Raw genomic sequence first — 26,385 nt, 5'->3', positions numbered from 1 at the left:
TAAATTTTTTTAATATTTTATATATTTTTTTAAAATATCTTTATAATTTTTATGAAGTTTTAAATTTAAATAAAATCAAAATTTAACCCAAAATTAAAAATTGATAAGTTTTAATAGAAACTACTAACAAATTAAAAATTTTAAATTGAAAAAGTAGGAAGATTGACTTTGAATCTCAAACTCTATGTAAGTATTAGGACCGACAGCAGAATTAACCCAAAAAAAACCCCTTGTGTAGTTGCCATTCATCAAAAAGGTGCTCTAAAGATGACATGCTGCCTAAAAGGCTGGCCGATGTTTGTTGGGAGATTGGGACACACTATGACGGTTACCACAAATTTCAAACTTTTGATGTATTTGTGTTTGCGCCCATGCATGCACCCCAAGGGGAGAGAGAAGGTTCATTAAGGGGCCAATAGCCAACAATAATTCAAATAACTCGATTACTATGATTACATCTAATTAGGAATGATCAAAATTCAATTCGATTCGAAAAAAGAAAAAAAAATTTAAATTTTGAGCTAATCGAATCAAGTTATTCAAATTATTTGAGTCAACTCGAATAAAAAATTTTGAATTTTGAGTTCGAGTCGAGTTAAATTTTTACAATTCGAATAACTCGAATAATTCGTATAACAGGTTAGTATAAATACAGTTTGGTCCCTGTCAATTTTAAAAATTAGCAAATTGGTCTCTTTTAACAAAAAATTAAAAAAAAATTAAAGTAATTTTTAAATTTTGAAAAATAATTTTTAAAATTCAAAATATTTATAAAAATTTTAAAATTTGTATTTTTTAAAATATAGCTTTTTTAAAAAATATATCAAAAATTTGCTAAAATAATAATTATGAAATCTAAATAAGTGATTAATGATTCAAGTTTATCATACTAAAATATCTTATTTTTTTATTATTTTGCTTTAAAAAATTTCAAATATATATTTTTAAAAATTAAAAGGATCAGATAAGTTATAATACCAAATAAAAATAAAAGAATTTTGGAAGCTTAGCTGGTATGCTTATGTGTCATCATGGTTACAGTGTCCTTATTTGCTTTTCTTTTTTATTCATCACACACTTTAATTCTTATAAAATACAAATAATTTCAAATATATAAATAAAAAAAACTATGGTGTATATAAAATTATTTTATAAAATATATAATATTTGGTAATTTTTTAATTGGAACTAGATTAATAACTAAAATTAACGGGCATTTAATATATTGTATAGATAAACTGTAAATAATATAGGCCAAATGCGAAATTTGGCATTTCAATTTAACATTTTTTTTTAATGTGATACCTATATTATTTTTTGATCCAATGTGTTAATTTTTTAATGTTTAATTCGGTTTTTAGAGTTGATTACAAATCAAATCTAAAAACCGAATTAAATCATGATTTATCGAATTGTACTTAACAAATTAAAAAACTCATAATTAAAACTAAATTTATTCTATTAATAAATTCATGAAATACTTAAATCTAATAATATTAGTAATCAATTTTCATTAAATCCTAGAGCCCAAATTAAACACTAAAAAGTTAAAATCATTATCTTTGGGCACCAAAATTGAATAAAGAAAATAACATAACTACTACATTAAAAGAATATATCAAATTCGAGTACCAAATGATATATTAAACCAATAATATATCTATACTATCATTCATTTGAAAAAAAAAATTAAAAAGCATGGGGTGACAAGGATCCATGGGAAAGAATCGAACTTGAAAGAGCCTACGGGGATTTTGATACTGTAGAAGACTTTGTCGTCCTCCCCAATGTTGGCCACTGCCCTCAGGTTTGATCTCTCACGAAACTGTGGTTCGGCAGGTTTTTCTGTTAACAAATATGATAATTCATTGCTGTATTACTAATGTGCATGCAGAATGAAGCTCCACATCTTGTGAATCCACTTGTAGAATCATTCGTGTCTCACCATTCTAGATCTCCGGCTAATGCTTCCAAAACCATTTAAACCGATGGTGGAGCTTTTGTTGCTGCTCCTTTATCCATTATAGACATATCACAATGTTCCTTTGCAAAGGCTATCATAAGCTCCCACACTGTACATAATTTATATAGCATGTGGAAAAGCAACCCAAAGTTCTCTTTATGAGTTCCTTTTACATGTGCCATAATGTTACATTTCAATGCCTGACCAATTGTATTCAAATAGTTAAAGCAAATTTTGTACAAGAGTATGGTACAAGATGTTATTTTTTTTAAAATGTGTATAGGGGATATGGTTTGTTAAAAGAATGATAAAGCAAGTCCTATATCATCTTTTCTATTCACACCAAAGAATGAACTAACAGATGAACTCAAGGTTCTCATTTCATCAGTTACTCCCAAGCACAGAATTGGAGTTTCGAGGGTTTTTCTTCGAACCACCAATCCAGGATTTATTAGGTTGCTCCTGTAGTGTGGATCCTCTTTTAGAGTTAACCCTTTGAAGAATCAACTATAACTTGATAAGGTTTCCGTCCTATCTGTATAGTGGATAAAGATTAATTGTATTTCGAATATTTGCTAAAATAAATATTAAAGCAGCACGGGCACATGGAGACCTCAAGAATCGCAGAACAATTGGATCAATTATGCTAATCCCATGAAAGCATCTTCGCTGTGTTCTCATTTAGCTTTGAACATCGATTGCATGAGAAAAATAAAAACCTATAACTTGATCTATGTATATGGAAGTGCATGTTGAAGCCGTAGCTGAATAAATTATTGCTATTAGTTAAGCATGCTATCAGTGGTACAAAAATAATATCCAAAATTTTGTGCACCTCCACAGAAATTAATGTTAAGGACACCGGGTTGCTTATTCTAGTAGTAAGTCTGGCGGGCAGTAGGCTCGGACTCGGTGGAGATTGTAAAATTTTTTTGAATAATTCAGAAATTAAAACATAAATTACCAATAATTTAGACTACAATGAGATGATGATTAAAGATATTAGAATAAATTTATAAATAACCAAAGGTATATATTTTAAATAATAACAACAATAAATAAAAGTTAGTATTAATTAGGAATGGAGATTACACAAATTAATAATTCAAATAATTATGACTCTTCTAATATTGAACAAATAAATTAGTTTTTAAAATTAAAAAAAATAAATAAAGAGATTTATGAATCCACCAAATCAGAAAAGATCTGGTCCTAGCCCTCGGTTTCGGTTTCATCGATTTTACGAATATAAATATCGTTTAATATCTAGTCCGCCACCAAACGTACTAATCGACCTCCATCAAAATCCTTTAAGGTTGGTCTAAGAACGACTTCTCCATCAACAAGCAAATCACCTAATAAGAAAAAGGAGATTAAATTTGTTGACAATGGCAGTAAGCAACAAATATCATCTTGAATTCTTTAAACTACCCACCTCCATCAAGATCTTTGTGATATTCGACCTCTGAATCCCGATAAACGCCTTTTACAAGAGGTAACCCTAGAAAAACATAATACCAATTCTAAACACTGAACCCTAATAAACAAGAACACCATGTAAACCCTAATAAATGAGAAATGCAATTACCTCCAAGTAAATAAGCCATCTCCTCAGAAATAACAACACGAAACCCAGTATACCTCTATAGTGTACCATCAACGGCGTATATTCTCCTTTTCGCTTCCTCTTCACTACAAACTGAAAAAGATAAATAAAACCCAATTCTTAAAGTCCCGGGAAAAATAACCCAAAATTGAAGGAATCAAAAACCTGCCAACTAAACTAGCGAGGAATTTAACATAGAAATCGATATTTCTCGGGGATTTGAAATTGATAAGCCAAAGATCATAATCAGCACGTCCTCCAACTCTGTGCTGAGCGGGGGTCTATGAATCACATTCCCATCAACAAACAAATCCCCTGAGAAAAAAGAGATTAAATTTGTTGACAATGGGAACTTCAATGGCTATAAGCAACAAGCTTCATCTTTAAACTACCCACCTCCATAATAACGATATTGGCCATGGGTAAAGTCAACTGGTAAAACCCAGCGTACACGAGGTAACTCTGTAGAAACATAATGCCAATTGATTTTAGAACAAAGTGGATGCCTCAACAATTGTAAGTTCAAAAACACTCACAAAAGCAATTGGGGAAAACCGTTTAAACCCCAATAAATTAATATAGAAAGCAATCACATCGGGAGGTTTAAAACCCTAAAACAGCTAACAACACATCACGCACAATGAAAACCAATGTTAATTCTTTTTTCTTTCTGAAAACCCATTGTTTCAAAAAACCCATTTCTTGTTCCAATTACACTACAAAAAGGGAATAAATTATATTCCCACAATGCGCAATCACCTTTCCTTTATACCCCATGGATGCTATGACTATCGGTTCATTAATTTAACCGATTTGATTAGTTCGATCGGTCCATTCAATTCGATCAAATGAATTATTAAAAAATTCATTAAAAAATTAAAAATCCGATTTAACTGCTCAATTCAATCGGTCCATACTGGTTCTATTCCCTTCTTCAAATAGATACTTTAACTAATTTTCGATCCGACTGTATTAGAAGGATTGGATTGGTGTTGTTTGAATTTTCACAAGGGTCAAATTGAGAACAGAAAAGGGGAGAAAATGAAGATTGTATTTTGTACTATATAAAAATATAGGATGTAATTGTATTAGAAATTAAAGTATAACCGGTTTATTATTAAAAAACCTAGAAATTTTGTATCATATCTTATGTTTATTCATATTTAGCACAATATATTTCTAAAAAATTAAAATCATTATATTAGACTATTAAAAAACATATAATTTTTATTAAATCCATATATTAAATTGAACCAAAAAAATAAGATAGGTACCACATTAAGAAAATGTATCAAACTTGGCTACCGAATAATATATTAAATCAATAATTTATCTATACTATCATTCAATTTTAAAAAAAAATTAAAAATCATACTTTTCACAAAACAAATTATATTTTATAAATATGTTTTTATCTTCTTATATTTTTATCTAAACTCAAAAAAAATCTGCAAAAAATAAAATTTAAATCTTCAACTTTATCATTTGACATAAATTTTAATAAATATATACTTTTAAATAATTGTTTTATCGTGATCTAATATTTTTAATAAGATATATTTATCACTTGATAAATTTATTTATTTTTTAAAATTATATCATCAGTTAAACATTTTACACTAGTTTATTGATTTTCAAATTTTACTATTTACCTTTTAGATTTATGATATTTATATTTAATGATACTATTTATTTTAAATAATTTAAATTACATTCAAAGTTATTAAACTATAAGTAAAATTATGTGTCGGTTATTCAACTTTTAAAAGTTACAAAATATTATTTAATTATTCAAAATATTTCATTTAAGTCGCTGAGTTGTTGAAATCATTGTTTTATGGTCTTTTCTATTCTCATCGCCTACACCAATCGAAAACTCTAATTCATTTTCTTTTTTATAGTTTTTTTTTTCCAGAAAACAACTTTAAATATTATGAATTTATGAACATCATGGAATTTGAACCCTAACCAAGTGATAGCCAAGTACCAGGTATGCTAAGGTAAGGCATATAACTCTTTAGTTAAAAGGTTCGATTTTCTACAGGCACAACATACATAATTAATATTTCCAACAAGACTAAATGCCAGTTCTTCATTGCTTAAAAAAGTACTTCTGACTCCAAAAGCATTTTTGAAAGAAAAGCTGTAAAGAATAAGCTGCTTTTGGCTGAAACTTTTAGCTTTTCAGAAGTGCTTTTGAAAAGCTTTGAAAAGCACTTCTGAAAAGGAGAAGCTAAAAATTTTAGCTTTTCTTCTCCCAAAAGCACTTTTGGTGCTTAATTACTTTTTCGCCCCTCCAATAACATAGTATTTTTCTTTTTTTTTCTTAGTGCTTAATTACAATTGTGTTAAAATCATTAATTAAAAATAAAAAATATTTTTTAAAATACTAATTACAAATATTTAATGGTTATATTTAAATATTTAAAATATAGTTTATATATTCTAATTAAATTTTATAAATAATTAATATTTATTGCTTAAAAATATTTACAATTTATATTTCATATATTAAAATATTAACAAGTTATAATAATTTTTTTATATTATTACTAAAATATAATAATATTAACTAACTCAAATATTATTTAAATGCATATTTGTTACTTGATAATAACTTGTCTAAAATGAACATTTTATTTCTCAAAAGCACTTTTTGACAACAATGCTAAACACTCAAATTTTAAACCAAACTTTTCAAAAACACTTCTTAAAAGTACTTTTTCACAGCACTTTTCAAAAGTACTTTTCAAAAGTAATGAAGAACTAGCCCTAAACTTATCTAGATATTTGATAGACATCCATTTATGATAAAACATTGCCTTAAGAGTGTAAAAAGCCATAAATTTAATAATAATAAAAAACATTAAGCCCCTTTTTTTTTACTCAGTTGGATACTTGAATTTCTAAATGCATCAAAAAGACCCTCAAACTTTTTCAAAAAAAACAATTAAGTCCCTACTTTTTTTTGCACTCAATTGGGTACTTGAATTGTCAAAATGCACAAAAAAGACCCTTTGACCATTAACTTTAACAGTTGATCGTTAAAGTTAGCCCCTAATTTTTTCAATTAAAACCACCTCTTCTCACAACCACGGAATGACATGTGGCAAAAAAAATTATAAAAATAAAAATCAATAAAAGTTATAAAAATTATTAAATTTTAATAAAGAATATAAAAATATTCTTTATAAAGAATATAAAAATATTATATAAAGAATATAAAAATTTGAAAATATTATAAAAACAATAGGAAATTATAAAAAAATTGTAAAATTGTATAAAAATCATAAAAAAATTTATAAAATGCATCAAAAATGTCCTTTAACCATTAACTTTAACCATTAATTGTTAAAGTTAACGACCCCCATTTTTTTCAGTTAAAATTGTCATATGTCATAGAACAACATGACATGTGGCGAAAAGTGATAAAAATTAAAAATCAATAATTTTTTACAAATTTTAAATAATAAAAATTATAAAATGCTTCTTTTAGTAGATAAATTTTTTAATTTTTTACGAATTTTAAATTTCTTTACATTTTCTTATAAGTTCCTTACAACTTTATAAAATTTTATAATTTTATAACTTTTTTCTATATTCTATATATTTTATAATTTTTTATATTTTTAATTAAAATTTAATAAAATTTATAACTTCTATTGATTTTTATTTTTATAATTTTTTTGCCACATGTCATGCCGTGGTTGTGAGACGGGGGTGGTTTTAATTAAAAAAATTAGAGGCGATTAACTTTTAACGATCAACTGTTGAAGTTAACGGTCAAAAGACTTTTCTGATGTATTTTGACAGTTCAAGTATCCAATTGAGTGTAAAAAAAAGTAGGGGCTTAATTGCTTATTTTGAAAAAGTTTAAGAGCCCTTTATATACATTTTGAAAGTTTAAATACCAGTTGAGTGCAAAAAAGATAGGAGCTAAATTGCTTTTCTTTGAAAAAGTTTGAAGGCATTTTTTATGCATTTTGAAAATTTAAATACCAAATTGAGTGAAAAGACAAGGACTTAATTGTTTTTTTTTAACAATTTAAGGACTTTTTACATCATTAAGCTTAAAATATTGTTATATTTCCGTGTTAATTAAGAACATGCAGAAGTCAAACGTTGACTGGAATATACTACCTACTGCCAACCATAAAGCCCACATAGTTTTGTATGAAATTAAGCCCACATAATGGTTTCGAAGACTGGACCAAAAAACCAAAACTTACGGAGGAGAACTTCCCATTATATAAAATATGAAACAAAAATTCAACCCAAAAAAAAATTGAAATAAGATTTTTTTATTACTAGTCAAAGTCTGCTCCCAGTTCTTGAAGAAGAAAAGGTCTACTCCCACTTGTATTCCCTCCCCTCTTCTTCTTCTTCTTTTTGTTTTTCATCTCCTTTGTCCACACCTCTCTACAAAGATGATGATGAAACAAAAGAGCCTCTCTTTCTTTCTATTCCTTTACCTCTTAACTTCCTTCTTTATTGCTTCATCGGCCACAATCTCGTTAGGCTCCTCCATCACCCCCTCATCCCCACCCCTAACATGGCACTCTTCCAATTCCACTTTCTCCATTTCCTTCATTCCCTCTGCTTCTTCCAACTCTCTCCTCGCTGCCATCACGTATGCAGGTGGGGTTCCTATTTGGACTGCTGGAAATGGCACCACCGTTGACTCTGCTGGTTCCCTCCGTTTACTCTCCAACGGAGCTCTTCATCTTGTCAATGGTTCTGGCGCTGTCGTTTGGGACTCTGGCACTGCCAATCAGGGTGTTTCCTCTGCTTCCTTGGAAGAATCCGGGGAACTCCGGCTATTGGGCAATGGCAGTTCTGTAGTTTGGTCTTCATTTGACCATCCAACGGATACCATCGTTCCGACTCAGAATTTCACTGTTGGCAGAGTTCTAAGATCTGGGTTGTATACCTTTTATCTTCAAAGGTCAGGGAATTTAACTTTGAGATGGAATGATAGTATTGTTTATTGGACCGAAGGGTTGAATTCTTCTTTTGATGCAAATTTAACTTCACCGAGTTTAGGGTTGCTAACTATTGGTATTTTGAATTTGTTTGATCCTAGTTTGAGTACTGGGTCAATTGTCGCTTACAGTAGTGATTATGCGGAAGGGAGTAATATTTTGAGGTTTTTAAGGTTAGATGAGGATGGGAATCTAAGGATTTATAGTTCTTCTCAAGGTAGTGGGACTATAACTCCGAGATGGTCCGCAGTTTTAGATCAGTGTGATGTTTTTGGTTACTGTGGGAATATGGGAATTTGTAGTTATAATGATACGAGCCCAATTTGCGGGTGTCCTTCAGAGAATTTTGAGTTGGTGGATGTGAATGATAGGAGGCAAGGGTGTAAGAGGAAAAGGGAGATAGAGGATTGTCCAGGGAGTGCTGCTATGTTGGAACTGGATCATGCTGAGTTTTTGACTTATTCGCCTGAGTTGTCTTCTCAGGTTTTCTTTATTGGGATATCAGCTTGTAAATTGAATTGTCTTGTCAGCGCTTCTTGTGTTGCTTCCACTTCTTTGTCGGATGGATCAGGGGTCTGTTTCTTGAAAACTACTGAGTTTGTGAGTGGGTATCAGAGTGCACCACTTCCTAGTACTTCTTATGTTAAGGTTTGTGGACCAATATTACCAAACCCATCTCCTTTTGCGGATAATGTAGAGAATGGGAATGGTTGGAGGGTGCATGGCTGGGTTGTAGTGGTTGTGATTGTGGCTACCGTGTTGGTTTTGATTGCATTGGAAGGCAGTTTATGGTGGTGGTGCTGCAGAAACAGTCCCAAATTTGGGGGTCTATCAGCTCAATATGCTCTTCTTGAGTATGCGTCTGGTGCTCCTGTTCAGTTCTCATATAAGGAGCTTCAGCGCTTAACCAAGGGATTTAAGGAAAAGCTTGGAGCCGGAGGGTTTGGGGCTGTATATAAAGGAGTTCTTGCTAACAGAACTGTTATGGCAGTGAAGCAACTAGAAGGTATTGAGCAGGGTGAAAAGCAGTTTAGAATGGAGGTTGCAACCATCAGTAGCACCCACCATTTAAACTTGGTGAGATTGATCGGTTTTTGCTCTGAGGGCCGTCACAGGCTTTTAGTTTACGAGTTTATGAAAAATGGGTCTCTAGATAACTTCCTTTTTACCACAGAAGAGCACTCAGGAAAGATGTTGAGCTGGGAATACCGTTATAATGTTGCTCTTGGAACTGCAAGGGGAATCACATACCTTCATGAGGAGTGTAGGGACTGCATTGTTCATTGCGATATAAAGCCTGAGAACATTCTCTTGGATGAAAATTTCAATGCCAAAGTGTCAGATTTCGGACTTGCCAAACTTATAAATCCCAAAGACCATAGATACCGAACACTGACAAGTGTTAGGGGGACAAGGGGCTATTTGGCACCTGAATGGCTTGCAAACCTTCCAATAACTTCAAAATCTGATGTTTATAGTTATGGGATGGTCTTGTTGGAGATAGTGACTGGAAGAAGGAATTTTGATGTTTCAGCGGACACAAATAGGAAAAAGTTCTCTGTGTGGGCTTATGAAGAATTTGAGAAGGGTAATATAGAGGGAATTGTTGATAAAAAGCTTCGTAGTCTAGATGTGGACATGGAGCAAATAACTAGGGCAATTCAGGTTAGTTTCTGGTGCATCCAGGAACAGCCTTCTCATCGGCCAATGATGGGAAAAGTGGTTCAGATGCTGGAAGGAATCACAGATATTGAGAGACCGCCAGCACCAAAATCTGCCACCGAAGGTTCTATAAGCGGAACCAGCATAAACGTGAGCAGTAATATCAGCGCTTTCTCAACTTCTGCTGTTTCCGCCCCAGCTCCCTCATCATCATCTTCATTGCAAACAGTTGGGATTTCTCCCTTAGCTTCAGGAATGATTTCTTCAGAAAAGCAGTCATCATCCCTGATACAGCCTGACATGAAATGCTAAAGGTGCATATTAAATGACTTTGGCAGGGCGACCTCTGATCCAGATTTAACGTTAAACCTGTTGTATATAAAATACGAGAGGTGATGTTCATACCATATGTTGTAAAAACATGTTTAAATTGTTACCTTAGCAAATATTTCTAGAAAGACTGAGGCATTGCTGTCAGAGTTGTTGCTTCTACAAGTATGGCCTTAGTTCATTTAAAAACATGTTACTAATAATGTTTAGTGGTGATGTGTGCTACATATATATACCTTATTGTTTGTTACCCATAATTGTGTGTGAAATGCAAAGCAGAAGTTGGTAGCTTAAAAGCATCATGTTGTGCAAAAATGGTTCAAATCGATTCTTGTAGTATGAGTTTTGTGTCAGTTTATTTTGGCAGGCATATACTCCTCAAAACGAATGGATCTGCCAGCAGAGGCCAGCATTTTAATCCCTCGAGGAACTTTGAAATGCTAAAATCTGGCTGTGTCATTTGCATTGAAACAAACAGCCAAGGAAAGGTGAGTCTGTGCCAGGGTCATTCCCTTGTTTTTGTATCATTGCTTTACCATTGGCAACAAGTTCAATTTATATTCTCCCTTTTCCTTTCAGGTTTAGGTTTAGTAATAGTAAGAGATTTTAAGGGACACTTAACACTCAGGTTTAATTTAAATATCAAAAGAAAACAATTGTAGCGCCATCATATTTACATACAATTGTTAGAAAAAAAAACCAAGAACATTTTGCAAAAACAAAAAGTAAATAAAAAGCTTGCTATGATGATTGCATCAAACTCTATGTATTTTATCAAACAATTCAACATGTTTGATGTTGTTTATACCTGCAAGGTGCTGCTTCTCGTATTATTGCTCTAGTTCAGTATGCTCCCTAAAAAAAAGTAACACAATTTCATAAAGTAAATAGACGTTTTAGCCAGAAGTGAAAGGCAAATGTGGATATGGAGGAGCAAAACATATGATATAAGATATATATAATAATTCAATTTTGGCATCCAAGGGGGCAAACACATAAAATATATACGGTGGTTATTATTTGTTCAGAGACAAACATAAAAGCATACCTTAGTTTTGAGGAGTATTTTGTTGTTACCAACTTGGATGTGCTTGCAATTTAGAAGTTGAGAAAAACATCAAAAAATTAGTCTATTCTTCCATTCGATCATTCTTAAGTATTATAACTGTCAAAATGGAGTCCTTATTTTCATACTAATATCTTTCCTTACTCAGCAAAAAAAGTTACTAATTTGTTTCTTTTAACGGTAACACATTATTAGAACAGATGATATAATAACTTTTTACACCATGCAATTGGAATTGTCACCAATATGACACCCACATGATATAATAAACCATAGCAAAAACAGAAACATACCACTACCACGATAAGGTAAACCCCGAGGCAATCCAAAAAATCAAGAATGAAAATCTCAAAAAAAAAAAAAAAAACTTACTGAAATGAAAAAAGGAAACCCACCGAGATAGTTAAAGAAGAGCAGGAAAATAAATGAAACGGTGAATAAAAAATAAAAAGAAATTGTATCCTACTTAACATAAGTGCCATCCTTTTGGGATTCTTTTTAACTATAGGTATAGATTTTTACTTCTTTTTTTTGTTCTTACTAATAGTGTATCAAATAATTTTCCTTTTAACATATCTTTGAAGCAAAACTAAGGAATCCACTTGCTCACTTTTATTGGATGGCATATCTGTCGCATACAATTAATCAATCATAATCTTGAATTGTATCACCCACGAAATGAAGTGAAAGTGAAACCCATACCTTTTAACTGATGAACCCTTGTAAAATTCTGTATTGTGATAGAATCATAACATTAATGTAATAATTGAAAGCGAGATGCTACACTTTGGCATGGCCAAACTTAGGAACCTGCAAATCAAACTTACCATATTCTCACAGAGAGTAAAGAGAATATAACAGAACATGTAAAAAAAATATAGAGTAGTAGCAGTCACAAACGGTCATCAACATAGTAATTTTTTTCCCACAGATTTCATCAATTGATTGAAATTGTCAACTATCTATCTTTTCCCTTGACAAAAATCAATTGACTTCATTTTTTTTGCTTCAGGAAGTGTAATCGCAACAAATCATCTAACACGAAAACCTTAAGCTTTCCCCAAATATAACAAACACCTTGCTCAAGAATCGGCTTCGTTAATTTCCTATACTCAACAAGACAACAGGCAAAAAGACTTAAACAGGGATTAGCAGTCAATTAAATCCATTGTTAAGCACCCAATTTGTATCCAACAGATATTCCACTGCACCACACTAGATAAGTGAGTTGAAGAGTCTGTGCTCCGTACAATAGTTTTTTATGTCTTCCTATTTATTAGTTACCTTTTAGCATTCAGCTAAAAACTCAAATAAATGCTACATTCACATGTGATACTACTTGGCCAGATCTAGAGAGAATCTTATTAATTAATTAATGTTTTTTTCCTTGCAACTTCCCAAGGAGACTCTCCAGATCCGGCCAAGTAATTCAACATGTGAATGCGGCATTATTTTAGTTTTTATTATGCAGGGTCATTTTTAGCAAGTCACAATTTATCAAGGCTGAGCCTTGTTTATGCGACTTGTTAGATTTTATACCGATTAAAAACACTCTATTAAGAGTCCGGATTTAGTCCCAAGTAAGAGGAGATTTACTTCTAAATATAAAGCACTTAGAATTCCTAGTCCAATTATGATAAAAAAAAATGTCTGCCTGTTGATTCTTTCATGTATTTTCAAACTAGGTAGAAATAATTTTGATGGAGATTTTAGTACAGATTGGAATGTTGTTTTTCCCCTTCAGCTTCCATTTTATCCTTCTCAAGGTTATGATGCCACACTGCTCACAAGGGAACAGCACCCATGATGCCATCTAATCTTTGCATAATGCAGCCACACACCACTCTTTTCTTATAGGATAATTTAAAATCCTAAATAAAAATAGGTTCACTTTTCAATCAGCCTACTTATTAGTAAAATATATCTTTATGTTCACCATTAACAAGAATTGCAAGCAACTAGAATCATCAAATTGAACCAGCATTTTGAATCTTCAATTTGGAACTCCAAGTAAACTGTAGAGCCTAAAAGCCTTTCTATATATAACCCTGATAAAATCCCTTCATAACCATAAGCCCCAAACCATTGTACATCTTGAGTGTATAAAGAAGGATAACCAAAAGCCATTGCTTTAACTAAAAAGGTAAATTGTAATCTTAGTCTGGCATTTTATACTTACCTAATATGGCTACCTAATTTGAGCTTCACTCTAGTCATTTCAAGAAAAGCAAAATTGTTACAATATGAAAGCCAGGCAAAAGAATTAAGATCTTAAAATCAAAGAAAACAAACATGCAAAAAGAGGAATATCATATGGGGTTGTAGACTCACCCATAATGATCAAGAATAAATCACAAACCTGGTCAGAAATACCATGAAAGATGCAGGATTTGCAGTTCAGAATAGCCATCCAACAATGTAAAGCGCTGTGCAACTTCAAACAAATAGATATTTTGCACATGGAAGTCTTATGAAAAAATAGGCATTTTTTGAAGGATTCATGATGCAAATTCAACCAATCTAAAGTCAGAGTAGGGGTTTGCTTAATTATTCTCCTGCCAATTCATTTATGTAACCTCTTGACCATAAAATTAGTATTATCAATTGATTAACTTAAGTGTTATAAAGGTTTCAAAATAAGAACTATAGCATTTTGAGCTTTGTAAACTTGAAGTTAAAAAATTCATACTTGGGAAGCAACTCAACATATCTCATCTTCTAGTTGATGGTTATTTGGGCATCTCACATTTATGTTTATTTCCACTTAATACTTTATCATGTCTCATTTTATAGAGCAGAGCAGATACAATTGATCAAAGACTTTGCACCTTACAAAATAATTTTTCATTAATTGCTTGATATTAAAATTGGTCACCTTCAATTACTTTATATGTACTTTTATGTTGTAAAATTTATGTCTATTGTTAATTACTTTCCATTATCATGGTTTTTTTTTTATAGAGCAGAGCAGATACAGTCAGATCAGAGACTTCGCACCTTAGAGAATTGAATACCATAAAGTTAATGGGAGTCGTTTAAAAATATCATACAGGTAACAAACATCCTACACCATGATTAAGTGTTATAAAAGTTTCAAAACTACAAACCATAGCGATATGAGATTATGTGAACTTGAAGTAAAAACTCATAAAGTCATTCCTTGGGAGACAAATCAACAATGGTCATCTTCTAGTTGATAGTTATTTGTATGTCTCAGATTTATGTTTACTGTTAGTTACTTTCCACTTAATTCTCTATCATGTCTCATTTTACAGAGCAGAGCATATACAATCAAATCAAAGGCTTTGCACCTTACAGAATTTATCATAAATTAATGGGAGTGAATTAGAATTATTCGAAGATAAACATATCAAAAGTCCAATACTGCTTGACTGTTTACTTGGAATTGGAACATCTCAAGTATGACAACTGAACATAGAAACTAACGATGTTTTACATATGAAACATGGTCAAAATTTTTTATAAAGGTCAATTAGAATGTTAGATTAATGTCTCTACAATATTTCATCAAATATGCATGAGGCTTAAGTCAAAACAAGCGGAACCACAGACATTGCTACAAGGACAAAAAGGAAGGCAATGCAACCCAGATCCTATTATTGAAACACCAGAGTGAAGCTAAAATGACAAGACTAACACTTTTTCTTTTCTCTCTCAGGCTTGTTATTCAAAATCATAAGTAGGTAGAGATGGATCCTAGCAAAATATTCCAGAAAGAAAGTCAAATTTGACACAAAAGATAGTAGGCATTTTCTTGTCCAAGCAAGTATGTCCTAACATGCAACTCTACTTGGAGTCTTGACCTAAGCTTAATGCTTTTCACAAGGCGATTAGGCACTCCTAAAGTACAAACAGAGAGGTAGTCACCAACCTAGCTAAATACAAGTATTCATAAGAATTCCTAGAATACATTTTAGGAAATAAATAATCATCAAACTTACATTTCTACCAACCTCCCAATTCTAAAATTTCAGACTCCCTCAAATAGCATTTTACCTAAAAAAAAGTAAAAGCTTAATTTAACAGAAAATATAAAACAAACCCAGTGTGTAAATAATGCAACAAATATAATACCATGCAGTTAAGCCAATTTCAAAAGAGAAAAAGAAACTACAAAGCAAAAGTTTACCCCAAAGCTGAACAAAATCTTACCATATCTACAAAAGATGAGCGTCAAAACCTTCCCACTGAACTTTCAGCCGTTACATTGTCTGCTTCGCCCAAAAAAGGGAGGATGAATTGAAAAATCTATAATAAAAAAGGAAAAAAAAGAGAAATTCCACCAATATAAAAAATCATTTCTATCAAGTTTAAAAGAATTGTTATAGTATTAAGCATTGGACCTGAAAATTATTAAAAGATAACTAAAGGAAATTATTTTAGAATTAAAACTAATGAAACACAGCATTTAAATGACAATTACTTGGAAAATTTTTCCTTGAATTCCGGTAAGAAGAAATATAAATGCTTTAAGACAAGAATATCGAACCTATAATAGGATCACAAATTAAGAGGTTGGAGACAAATCACCACAGGATGGAGATAATTTCACCCCTTGCTAGTTTGGAGCAGTTCAATAGTCATAACTAGAAGCTTATTCTTTACGCCAATAAACAGTTATCCTCTACCCAGGAAGATCTATCTCTCATAGCTTAAGGCTTCCCTTGGATGGGCAATGCGATTAGCTCCGGTGAGATTATAAACAATGGTGGTGATGAGATTGGGTACTATAGCGGTGATATTAAAACCAGTAGTGGGATGTGTTTGGATTCAAACGTAGCGGTAGCAGTGAGATAAGAATAGAAAATGACTATTAAGGACATTGCATTAAGATTTTATATATGTAAAAATAAATAATCAAAAATTGTATTTTATGTTAAATAATAGAATATATATTAAATTTACATTTATGTTAAATAATAATTGTAGTAATAAATAATTAAAATTTTATAAAAATATTAATTATATTTGCATCTATTTTTTATTAAACATATAACTACTTATTTATGATTAAGTATATAAAATTTATTATTATTTGATTAGACTATTATAAAAGTCAAATTTATATTTTATACAACTAAAAATTATTTGTCTAGGAAAAGGAGTTACACTTTACATGCCTATATAGTGTCGAGTGAAAAGGGATCAAGTGGGCATGCGTTTTTTAATAATAAAAAAAGTAAAGGGTTAATATGGTAATAAAATGTTATTGTAGCAGCTTTTCCTCAACTGGAGAATAATCTATCAGTGGGCTTCGAGTACTCCAGCACGGTGCAAACATGTAACAGAACTGCACCTTAGGTAATCCAAACAATATTTTATGCTATGGCCGAGACAAAAAGAGAGCTAAACGCACTGTACCCACTGAGCATCCAAAGGGAAGTCTTCAAAAGCTCATCTAAAAGCTACCAAGTAAAAAAAAACACTCTTCCACTTATGATTCAAAATTTTCTGCTCCTGGATTTCAATTGAATGGCCAAGCAGGCATTTTTGTGATCATATCCACTGGTCCAATCATGTATAGATCCTCAAATAGAATTTATATCCTAGACTTGCCTAGATGACAGAGATCAAATGCTTTGGGCCGATAGGTTTAGCAATCTATAGCACAAACATTTTCCTAGTAACATAATACAGTGCAATAAACAATCTTAGCTACAAATGTGGCAAGGAACTAGTAGTATCCATAATCCTTAACAAGTTGCTTCATTAATATTTTTGGCGTTAAAAAGTTTTATCGGTTAACTGTAACCAGTTCTAAATGTATCATATTTAAACTTAAACGTGTGCCCCTGCCTATATTATTAATGGAATTCATTCAAAAGTCAAAACTGTTTGATTTGAATTAATATTGAGCACTAATATTAGATAGATCACGGTAATTGAAGTGTACTTGAATTACAGAATATAAGAAGCATGTTTTCAGATACACTAAATTTCACATGCAGCTTTAACAATGATACAACTTAGAATTAATTATAGAAAGCAAATGAAGCCACTAGAGGACAACTAGTTTACATCAATATAATAACGAATTTCCATATATACTTCAACACATTATGTGCACTTGTTCTATGTTCTAGCTGACTCATGATAATTTGTAATGACATTCTACTTGAACTTATATTTTCTTCCCTTCAATATTCAAGAGGAAACAAAACTTGGCAGAGAAAAAACTTCTAGCAATAGAAAGATGATTGGGCAACAACCTTATGTTATAGGAGAAAATAGTGGTGAAGGTTGCATGATCAGTTTAACACTGATTAAGGAAAACATTTGTATAGTTAAATGCCATACAGTGCCACAAAATGACTCTAATCCTAAAACAAATAAAAGAAACCCTGAGCCAGCACGTGATTGAAGAAAGCATGCAAAAGCATATATTGGATATATGTAGGTGCAACCTAATAAGCCTATTGATAAGAAATCGCAATATAGACATCCTGACAAGCAAAATAAGCACTAGTTCAGAACATCCAGATATATCAAAAATATTTTTAAGTAGGTAATGCTGAAGTTGCCACAAAATACTAAAGTCCTAAAAGCAAACAATTATCATATTAAAAAACAAATATAAAAGTAAATCAAAACAAACTTAACTGCCACTGAACATCAGTTCCAAAATCCATCTCCATTAACATGGCAGCAACCTGAAATGACAGGACCAGCATAAACCACCCAGAAGTAGAAAAGAGGCAAGGGTGAGTGACCTACATCACTAAGCGCCAAATACCAAACTGACAAACTCAATCCCAAGCCAATAAGGGAACAACCACAATCTATGAGACAGCATATATCAAGACTTAATATTATTCGAGCGGCTTTCAAATTTTGCATTCTTTGATTTGTTTGAATCATTGTGTAGGGAATGATCACTGGAGGTTCTACAAAACAAATCAACATAAAATAAATAAATAGATTTTTTTACATGTAAGCAGATCAAGGTTTAAATACCACCATGCATGGTATGGAAATAGAACACTTACTGTTTCTGTTTCTTTGCATTTTGTTTGATGATTGCAACCATATCCATAGCCGTCTTCTGGTGCTCCCCTGTTTGTGAGTGCAGGTCCAAGCCTTCAACTGTTTCACAGTCCACTTTACAAATCCGGCACCAACCCATGCTCAACGGTTTTCTCGTTCTCAAATTTTCAAATGAATCCATACCACCCTGAAAATACGATCAGTCAAAACTAGATCAAGAGCATAAACATATGAAACTCAAAGATACACACTTCCCAAGCATACATAGATTATGCTGGATCAGGGGAAAAAAACATGATGAAGGAACAGTATTTTTGCATAACAGAATTGACAAAAATTAGAACAAAACCAACACTTAACTGTATAGATTCCACCATCATTAGGAAATTCTGGAAGTGAATAGCTGCTTCTAAATCCTGGCTCACCGAGTCGTGGTTGACGGAAATTTCCAGGCCCATCAAATTCTCCCATTTGTTCATGGCTAGAAAAATCACCAAAGCCAATAGGTCCTTCCATCTGCAACTGACCGGGCAAGTTATTGCGACCAAAATGTTCACCCCTTCTAAAGTGTGGAGGTCGAATATCTGGACCAAAATGCTCTGCCATGTGGCCAGAACTCTCGAACCCACCCCTATGTATGTGCCCAGGAAAACCATTGAACCGACACTCCTTGCCATCTATCTCATCACCAGGATATCCTCCAAATCTGTGTGAGGATACACCTGAATATTCTCTTCCTGGACTTCTAGAGACAAAACCATCCATACGACGCCGACCGTAGCCAGGAACTGTTCCAAGAAATTCTGGTCTGCCTAGGGTATCTTCAGGAAGACCAACTGACCTTTCCCCTGCATCATCAGGATGATATGGTGGAAAGAATCGAGGATGACCGGAGCCAATCATAGGATCAAAACTCAAACCACGAGTTTCCTTCTCATGAGCCCATGGTCCCATATCCTTAGCAAAGCCATGAGGACCTCTATCAAGAGGCCTGGATGAGGAGAAGTAGCTCCCATATTTAGGAACAGGCTCAGTGTCCAATTGAGAAGGCCTAGAAAATAGTTTAAGATCTTCGTCAAATTGTCCTCGATCACCAGCAGGATGAACATGATCCAAAGGGTATGGATTCAAATGCTCATCTTGTCTAGGTTTTAACCTTTCACTATCAGCATGATAGTCCAACATACTTGCAGAACGCTGCTGAACCAAATGAGCTTCAGGGCCATATGATGGTGTGCCAAATGCTGGGCATACAAGAGTTTCACTTCAAGGCATCCTAGGAGCACCAGAAGCAGGACCTTGATTATAAGGCCCTTGAGGACCATAACTACTTGGTCCTCTGCCAAAGGAAGAAGCAAAATTTTCAGGTGGAACTGAAGTCTGTCCGGAGGCCTGAGGTCTAACTTGATTGGGAGGAAGTCCTGGTGCTTGTGCATACGAAGGCAGTCCTGGTGGATGTGCTTGTAATGTTGCAGAAGCAGCAGGTTTTTGTTGGTTACTATTAGACCCATAAGGCAGCTGTAGGGGCTGGAGTATTCCCTGGTCAACAACTGGAACTGAATGAGAAGGCTGCAGAAAGCTTCCAGGCTGCACTTGACTACATGGAGGGATACCTGTCAATTCATTGCCTGCAGGACCTTTAGCAGTACCTTCATCTTGAGATTTATTTCTTTCTTTCAGCATCTTCCCATTCTGTTCTTCACCAAGATTAGCCTTTTCTTCGACTTTGTGTTCACCATTGACAACATCTTTCTGGTCCTCAATAGCCTCACCCTTGGCCATATTCTTAGACAAAGTATCTCTATTCAATACAAGATCTGTCCATCTAGATTCTTGTATCAGCTTAGTAGATATATCGAACCCACTAGTATTATCCCCAACATCACCGGCAGGTTTTTCATCTATAGATTTCAAATCAGCATTGTATTTTGAAGTATTAGGGTTGACCATATTAGCTCCAAGACTAGATGCCACATCCAACACATTAGCTTCCTTCTTAGCAATTCCCTGGGAAGATAAATCTGCTTCTTGCTCAACCACATTTAAAGTACCATGATCTCCTGGCACCTCTGACATTGGTTGCAAAGTTAACCCAGACTGGTTGTTGGTTCCAAGCATGTTATTCTGATAAGAAGATAGCTGGTTCACACCAAGCTGCAAAGGCTTAACCAGCATCCCAGGTGCAGAAAGTGGATATGGCTGTGATTGTAGTCCATGATTTGGTGTCAAAGGTCTCCCGGCAAGATTAGGTCTTTGATAGGGCTGCACAGCATGCAATCCTGCAACATTTTGCTGCGGTTGTGGATAGGCATGAAGAGGCTGCTGGAAGGACCAAGGGGGGCCGGGGGGAGTAATTGAGATTGCAAGGACTGTTGTTGCTGCACAAAAGGATTTTGCTGATGCATTTGAGGCTGAACCAATCCCATTGGTTGGATTGACAGAGGTTGCTGCTCCATATATTGCTGAGGCATAATTGATCCGGGAGGCTGCATAACTGATTGTGGTTGAACTGAATGTGGATGTTGAAGAGAATGATGATGAGCTTGTTGCAGCATAGGACCAGGTAAAGGCAACAAACCAGGCTGCTGTTGGTTTGGAATTGGAGCATGAGATTGGGGCGGGCGAATCTGAGGAGGTTGCTGAGGGTACGAATTCTGCTTTTCAGCAGGATGTTGCTGTGGATGAAGGCCACCTTGAGCAGGCATATGCAAGGGATTTTGTAGTGTTACCAGCTGCATTTGCTGGTGAGGCTGTGATTGTGAATAAGACTGATGACCAGACACTGCCTGGGCTGCAGGGTGCTGTGTCTGAGTCAACAAATTTGGATTCAAGGGCTGGCTTGGTTGAGGATGTCGCTGAAGCTGGGGCTGGGGAGGGGGCAGAGGCTGAAGCTGCTGAGCCTGTGGCTGAGCTTGAGAAGCAGGATGAAGCTGGGGCTGTGGCAGTTGCATCTGGGAATGAAGCTGCTGATACTGAGGTATGTGCCCATATTGCTGATGAGGATGAGCTTGAGGAAGTGGTTGAACCTGAGGTTGTGAATGGCCCTGGGTTGTTGGGTAAGTTTGTGCTGGAATTTGAGAGTGTGGTGGCATTGTAAGCTGAGGTTGCTGTTGTTCATTGGTTTGTGCCTGGTTCTGCGGTTGAGCAGCCACAGGAACCTGACCAGGTAAGTGTGAATGAGGCTGGGCCTGTGGTTGCGACTGAACCTCTGGTTGAGGTAGGGGTTGTGTCTGCAGGTACACTGGATTGTGTCCAGTCATTTGTTTTGCATTAACCTGCAAAGGTTGCTGCTGTGGTAATGCCTCCTGCTGATATGGATAGTACTGTTGATCATACGGGTCATATCCAGAATAATGCTGGTAGTATTGCTGAAACTGTTGTTGCTGCTGTTGAGACCACTGTTCTGAAGTAACCATAGCAACCTGGGAGATGGCATGAGACTGAGGATTTGGATTAGCCTGCTGATTGAGGTCCTGTACGGGTGTATTGGATGTTGTAGTTTGAGATGCCTGGGCCTGAGAAGCAACCTGAGTATGATCAGCAGCAGCAGCAGTGCCCGATGCTGAAATTTCCTGACCACCCTCAGCCTTCTGTGCCTGAGGCTGCACCATCTGTCATTAAAAATATGCATAAAAGTCAAACTTAAAACAAATGCTACATAAAACATGGTCCAACATCAACACATCGATTCAATATACTCACAGGGCAATTTTGCGCATGTTCTTGAACTTGACGATGCACAATCTGAACACCACACCGATTACATACAACAGGAGAATTGCCAAATACACACCCAGAGCAATGAGCTGTACATTCAGAAAGCGGACCCTGCCATGTGCAGCCACTCCTATGGTAGAGACAATGAACAGTGATCTTCCCAATGGTTTCCGCAAGTGCCTGATTTGACTCAACAAGAGGCTGTAATTTTGAGGTAGGGGAAAGGTCAATGAGACGGAAATAATAATTTTAAGAATCAATCAGAACCAGTCAGCACAGTGTAGGATCTGTACCATAGAATCAGCTTCTGTTACCAAATAACCATCATAAGGACAAGCTCGAGTAGTGCTGACAACGTAGGTTAAACACGGTTTGCAGTAAAGATGGGTGCATTGCGACTGTAATGCTTCATTTGGGCAGACTAGCAGGCGACAAACAGGGCAGAAGTACTCTCCAGCCAGAGATTGGATGTTCAGTATGCACTCATTATCAAATCCCATTCCGTCCAAGAAATTTGTCTTCAACTCCCAATGAGCATCTGAAAACAAAAAGAAATGAAAGAAAAAAATCATCGTTTCTAGAGTAGAAGCATCAGTAAAACCAACAATGTGACGATCAACAAAATCAATGCAGTTAAGAAGACAAGATAAACAATCAGAATCAACAAACAGTGAGCAGAACAAGTAAAAATTAATCCAATTTTATCAATCTTCGCCACTGATTAAAGTTTTATCTCATAGAACCTAATAATAAATCAAACTAATAAAAGAAATCAAAATTGATACTCATGCTTAAGTGAACCAGAGAGTAATTTTCAACATAATACAAAGAAAAAAAAACATTTTACCGCTAACTTGTCAGTTTTGAACTTTTTAACAGTAGCTCGAAAGGGAAGAGAAGATCGTATACCTGAAGTCTCCGCTTAAACCCTAAATCAAACAGCACCGGCAAACCTATAAACAAATTAGGGGCTTTTTTTAAGGATAAGAGAATAATAATGATAATAAGGTAGAGTAAAATGAACGCCGACGATGCAAGGCCGTTGACGAAAATCTTACCTCGTAGAAGACGAAGAGCGGCAGAGAGAGAGAGGAAGAAAGACTGAAAGAAACAAACTAGACAGCACTCACCGTAAAGATTAATTCAACAACAGCAATGCGATTTAATCCGCCATTTAATCCGAATTAGGCTTAAACAAGGATATAGATATTGTCTCTGTCCAGACCTAGTCCAGCACGAAATATGACCTTGAAATTTTGTTCAAACTTAGGGTAATGCGGGCCTAGCCTAGTCGGACTCAATTAAAAGTTAGAATTTTTTTTTTTCAAATTGAAATGTAAGTATAAATTTACGATTAAATATTTATTTTAATAATTCACAAATAAATATAAAAATAATTATTTATAGAAACTGTCATTCCAAAATTTTAAAAAAGAAAAACTTAAAAATTCAACTAAAATTGCATATCAAATTCATTGAATTTCACATTCCAAATTAGAAAAAGAATGCATAAAATTTGAATAGCAGTAAAGAATTGGATCAAATATAAAGCTGTTTTTGTTGCCACTGGAACTACTGCTGGAGTATGTTTAGTTCTTAGTAAAAACACTATTCCATATTAAGGTAATTTGTGTTATTCAGGTCAGAGTTAATATACTACATAAATTATATTTTCTTTTGAATTAATATGCATCCTTTAGGAATCTGAGTTATATATACCATAAACACATTAAACCCGGTTTAGTTTAACATTGCTTTTCAAAAGTGCATTTTGGTCCAAAAGTACTTTTGAGTAAAAATTAAAATTTTTTGTTTCTGTTTTTGGCTAAAAAAAGTGTTTTTACAAAGCATTTTTTCTCCAAAAACACTTTTGAGAAGCTCAAAACAATTTTTTTAGTAATGTTTTTATCTCAAAAGTATTTTTTGTCCCAAAAATACTTTTTAAACTCAGCATAAAACATTAAGTGTGTATATTAAATCCAACACAAGTAAGGATGAATTTGGGTTTGGGTTTTATTTTTTAAGGATGGGTTTTGCCTTTGAGTTAAATAATATTTTGATTTGGTTGATTTTATATATTAAATTTTTATAACTACACTTTTTTTTAAATATATATATAATCGGGTCAGGTCGGGTCAACCTCAAACTTAAAAAGCTTTATTCAAGGCCCGGTCCGAAAAGAAAACAAGCTTATGCTTTTGTTCGAACCCATTTCTCGGGTTTTTTCTACTTGTTCAAGCTTTCCTATGTTTCAAGCGGGCTTTTAGGTTTGAGCAAGTAGCTTGACCCTTGAACAGCTCTAATGACTATGAAGTGTGTGTGTTTTTTTTAATTTCAAGATGACACACCAACAAATTTTAATAGTATTGACAACTGGATTTAAATTTTTAAATTTAAAAAGTAAAAAAACTAAGTTCTTGAATCTGATACCTAGATGTGATAATGAGTTGGGCTACTTGGCTCGGCCCGACGGTCTGCCCGAAAAATGGGAGGGTTCGGGCAAAAATATAGGCCTGAAATATAGGTTTGAGCAAAAAAACGAGGACCTCGGATAAGACTTTTTTGGCCTAGGCCTGGCCCGGCCCGGCCTGAATTATATATTAAATATTTTTTTATTTTTAATCAAATATAATTTTTATTAAATATATATATTTTGGACTTTTAATCAAAATTATATATTAAATATATATTTTATTTTTAATCAAATATGGGTCGGGTCAGGATTAGCAATTTTCTTTCGGGCCGGGCTTGGACAAATTTTTAGGCCCATATTTCAGGCCGGATTGGGCCCGGGCCTAAAATTTTGTTTGGATCCCGCCCGACCCATGATCACATCTACTGATACCTCCCTCTTTTTGCTTTTTTTAAGATTGTCAAAAATTAGTTTTGGTCTCTATACTATGCTCAAATTTAAGATTTAATTTCTATATTTCAATTTTTTATATAATTCAGTACATCAACTTTTATAATGTCATTAGTTAGTTTAAATACTTTATTTTGATTAAAATATTGGCGTAACTTTAAAGAATTATTAATGCCGTTAAATTTATCTGTTAAATTAAAGTTTATTGCAATATCATTTTTTTGTTACATGGCTATCAAGTGATTTTTTTTAAAAATTTCAAAATATCACACCAACAAATTTAATATAAGAACGTTGATTGTGTTAACAACTGAATTTGTATTTTTAAATCCAAAAAATAAATGGATTAAATTCTTCAAATTCAATTACACAAGAACTTAAAACATATTTTAACTTTCAAATATTTTCTCAAAAATTTGATCCATAAATATAATTAACCTAACGCGAAGCATAAGTTACAAAACATACCAGCAACTATATATGTTGTGAACATGGTGGTTTTTTTTTTTTTTAACTTATAGAAATAATAATTAAATTTTAATTTGGCCCCTCTATTAAGTCTAAATATAATATTTAATCTTTGTTTTTTTTAACATAAATTAGTCTTTATATTATTATAATGATACTAATTAGTCCAAATATTTAATATCGTTAACTTTTCGATTAAAACGTTATATGATTATATATAATTTGAATGCCTTAAGAGTCTTGGAGGCTAACAGATGGCTTCTCATTTCTTTTGAGTTTGCCTTGCTTTTTGCTTTTTTTTTTTACATCATAATGCAATAGTCCAATTTCAGTTTTGACATATATACTATATTGAAACTTGAGATTTAATCTATATATTTTAATTTTTAACATAATTTGTTGTATCTACTTTTGTGATGTCATTAGTTAGTATAAATAATTAATATTGTTAACTATTCCAATCAAAATTCCGACATTAATTTTTCTTAAGAACATTATTTCCTACAAAAAAAAATTTATAATGAAAAGTTCGAATGAATGTTTTATTTATATCTATATCAATATTTTCAATACTATTTTTATTGTCACATGATTTTTAAATGATTTTTTTTTAATTTCAAAGTGTTACTCAAATGATTTTAATTGAAGAATTTTTACGATGGTAACAATTAGACTAAATTTTAAATGTATGAAGCATATAGGAATTTAAAGTATATTTCAACC

General features: G+C 33.3%; 1 protein-coding gene, 1 long non-coding RNA gene and 1 pseudogene across 2 annotated transcripts; 1 reads left to right on the top strand and 2 right to left on the bottom strand.

The window, feature by feature from the left end:
* Positions 1-3,029: 3,029 nt before the first annotated feature.
* LOC107950871 (uncharacterized) lies at positions 3,030-4,258 on the bottom strand. Its single transcript, XR_001698246.2, has 3 exons — positions 3,552-4,258; positions 3,399-3,464; positions 3,030-3,318 (listed from the first exon to the last, which is right to left on the bottom strand). It is a non-coding gene; the product is annotated as an uncharacterized lncRNA (long non-coding RNA).
* A 3,738-nt stretch (positions 4,259-7,996) lies between these two features.
* Positions 7,997-15,572, top strand: LOC107950221 (G-type lectin S-receptor-like serine/threonine-protein kinase At1g34300). The gene has a single exon (XM_016885037.2). It carries the CDS (start codon positions 7,997-7,999, stop codon positions 10,523-10,525), a length of 2,529 nt encoding a protein of 842 aa, XP_016740526.2. The 3' UTR covers positions 10,526-15,572.
* On the bottom strand, positions 14,537-23,591 carry LOC107949955 (mastermind-like protein 2; annotated as a pseudogene).
* Positions 23,592-26,385: the final 2,794 nt, after the last annotated feature.

This window comes from Gossypium hirsutum, chromosome D03 (assembly GCF_007990345.1).
Source record: "Gossypium hirsutum isolate 1008001.06 chromosome D03, Gossypium_hirsutum_v2.1, whole genome shotgun sequence".
In the NCBI taxonomy this organism is placed as follows: Eukaryota; Viridiplantae; Streptophyta; class Magnoliopsida; order Malvales; family Malvaceae; genus Gossypium; species Gossypium hirsutum.
Note: the sequence above shows the minus strand (reverse complement) of the source record. Positions and strands in the feature narration are given on the sequence as shown.

Excerpts from the sequence above, each read along its gene's own strand:
- LOC107950221 (XM_016885037.2), top strand. The coding sequence starts at position 7,997 with ATGATGATGAAACAAAAGAGCCTCTCTTTCTTTCTATTCCTTTACCTC.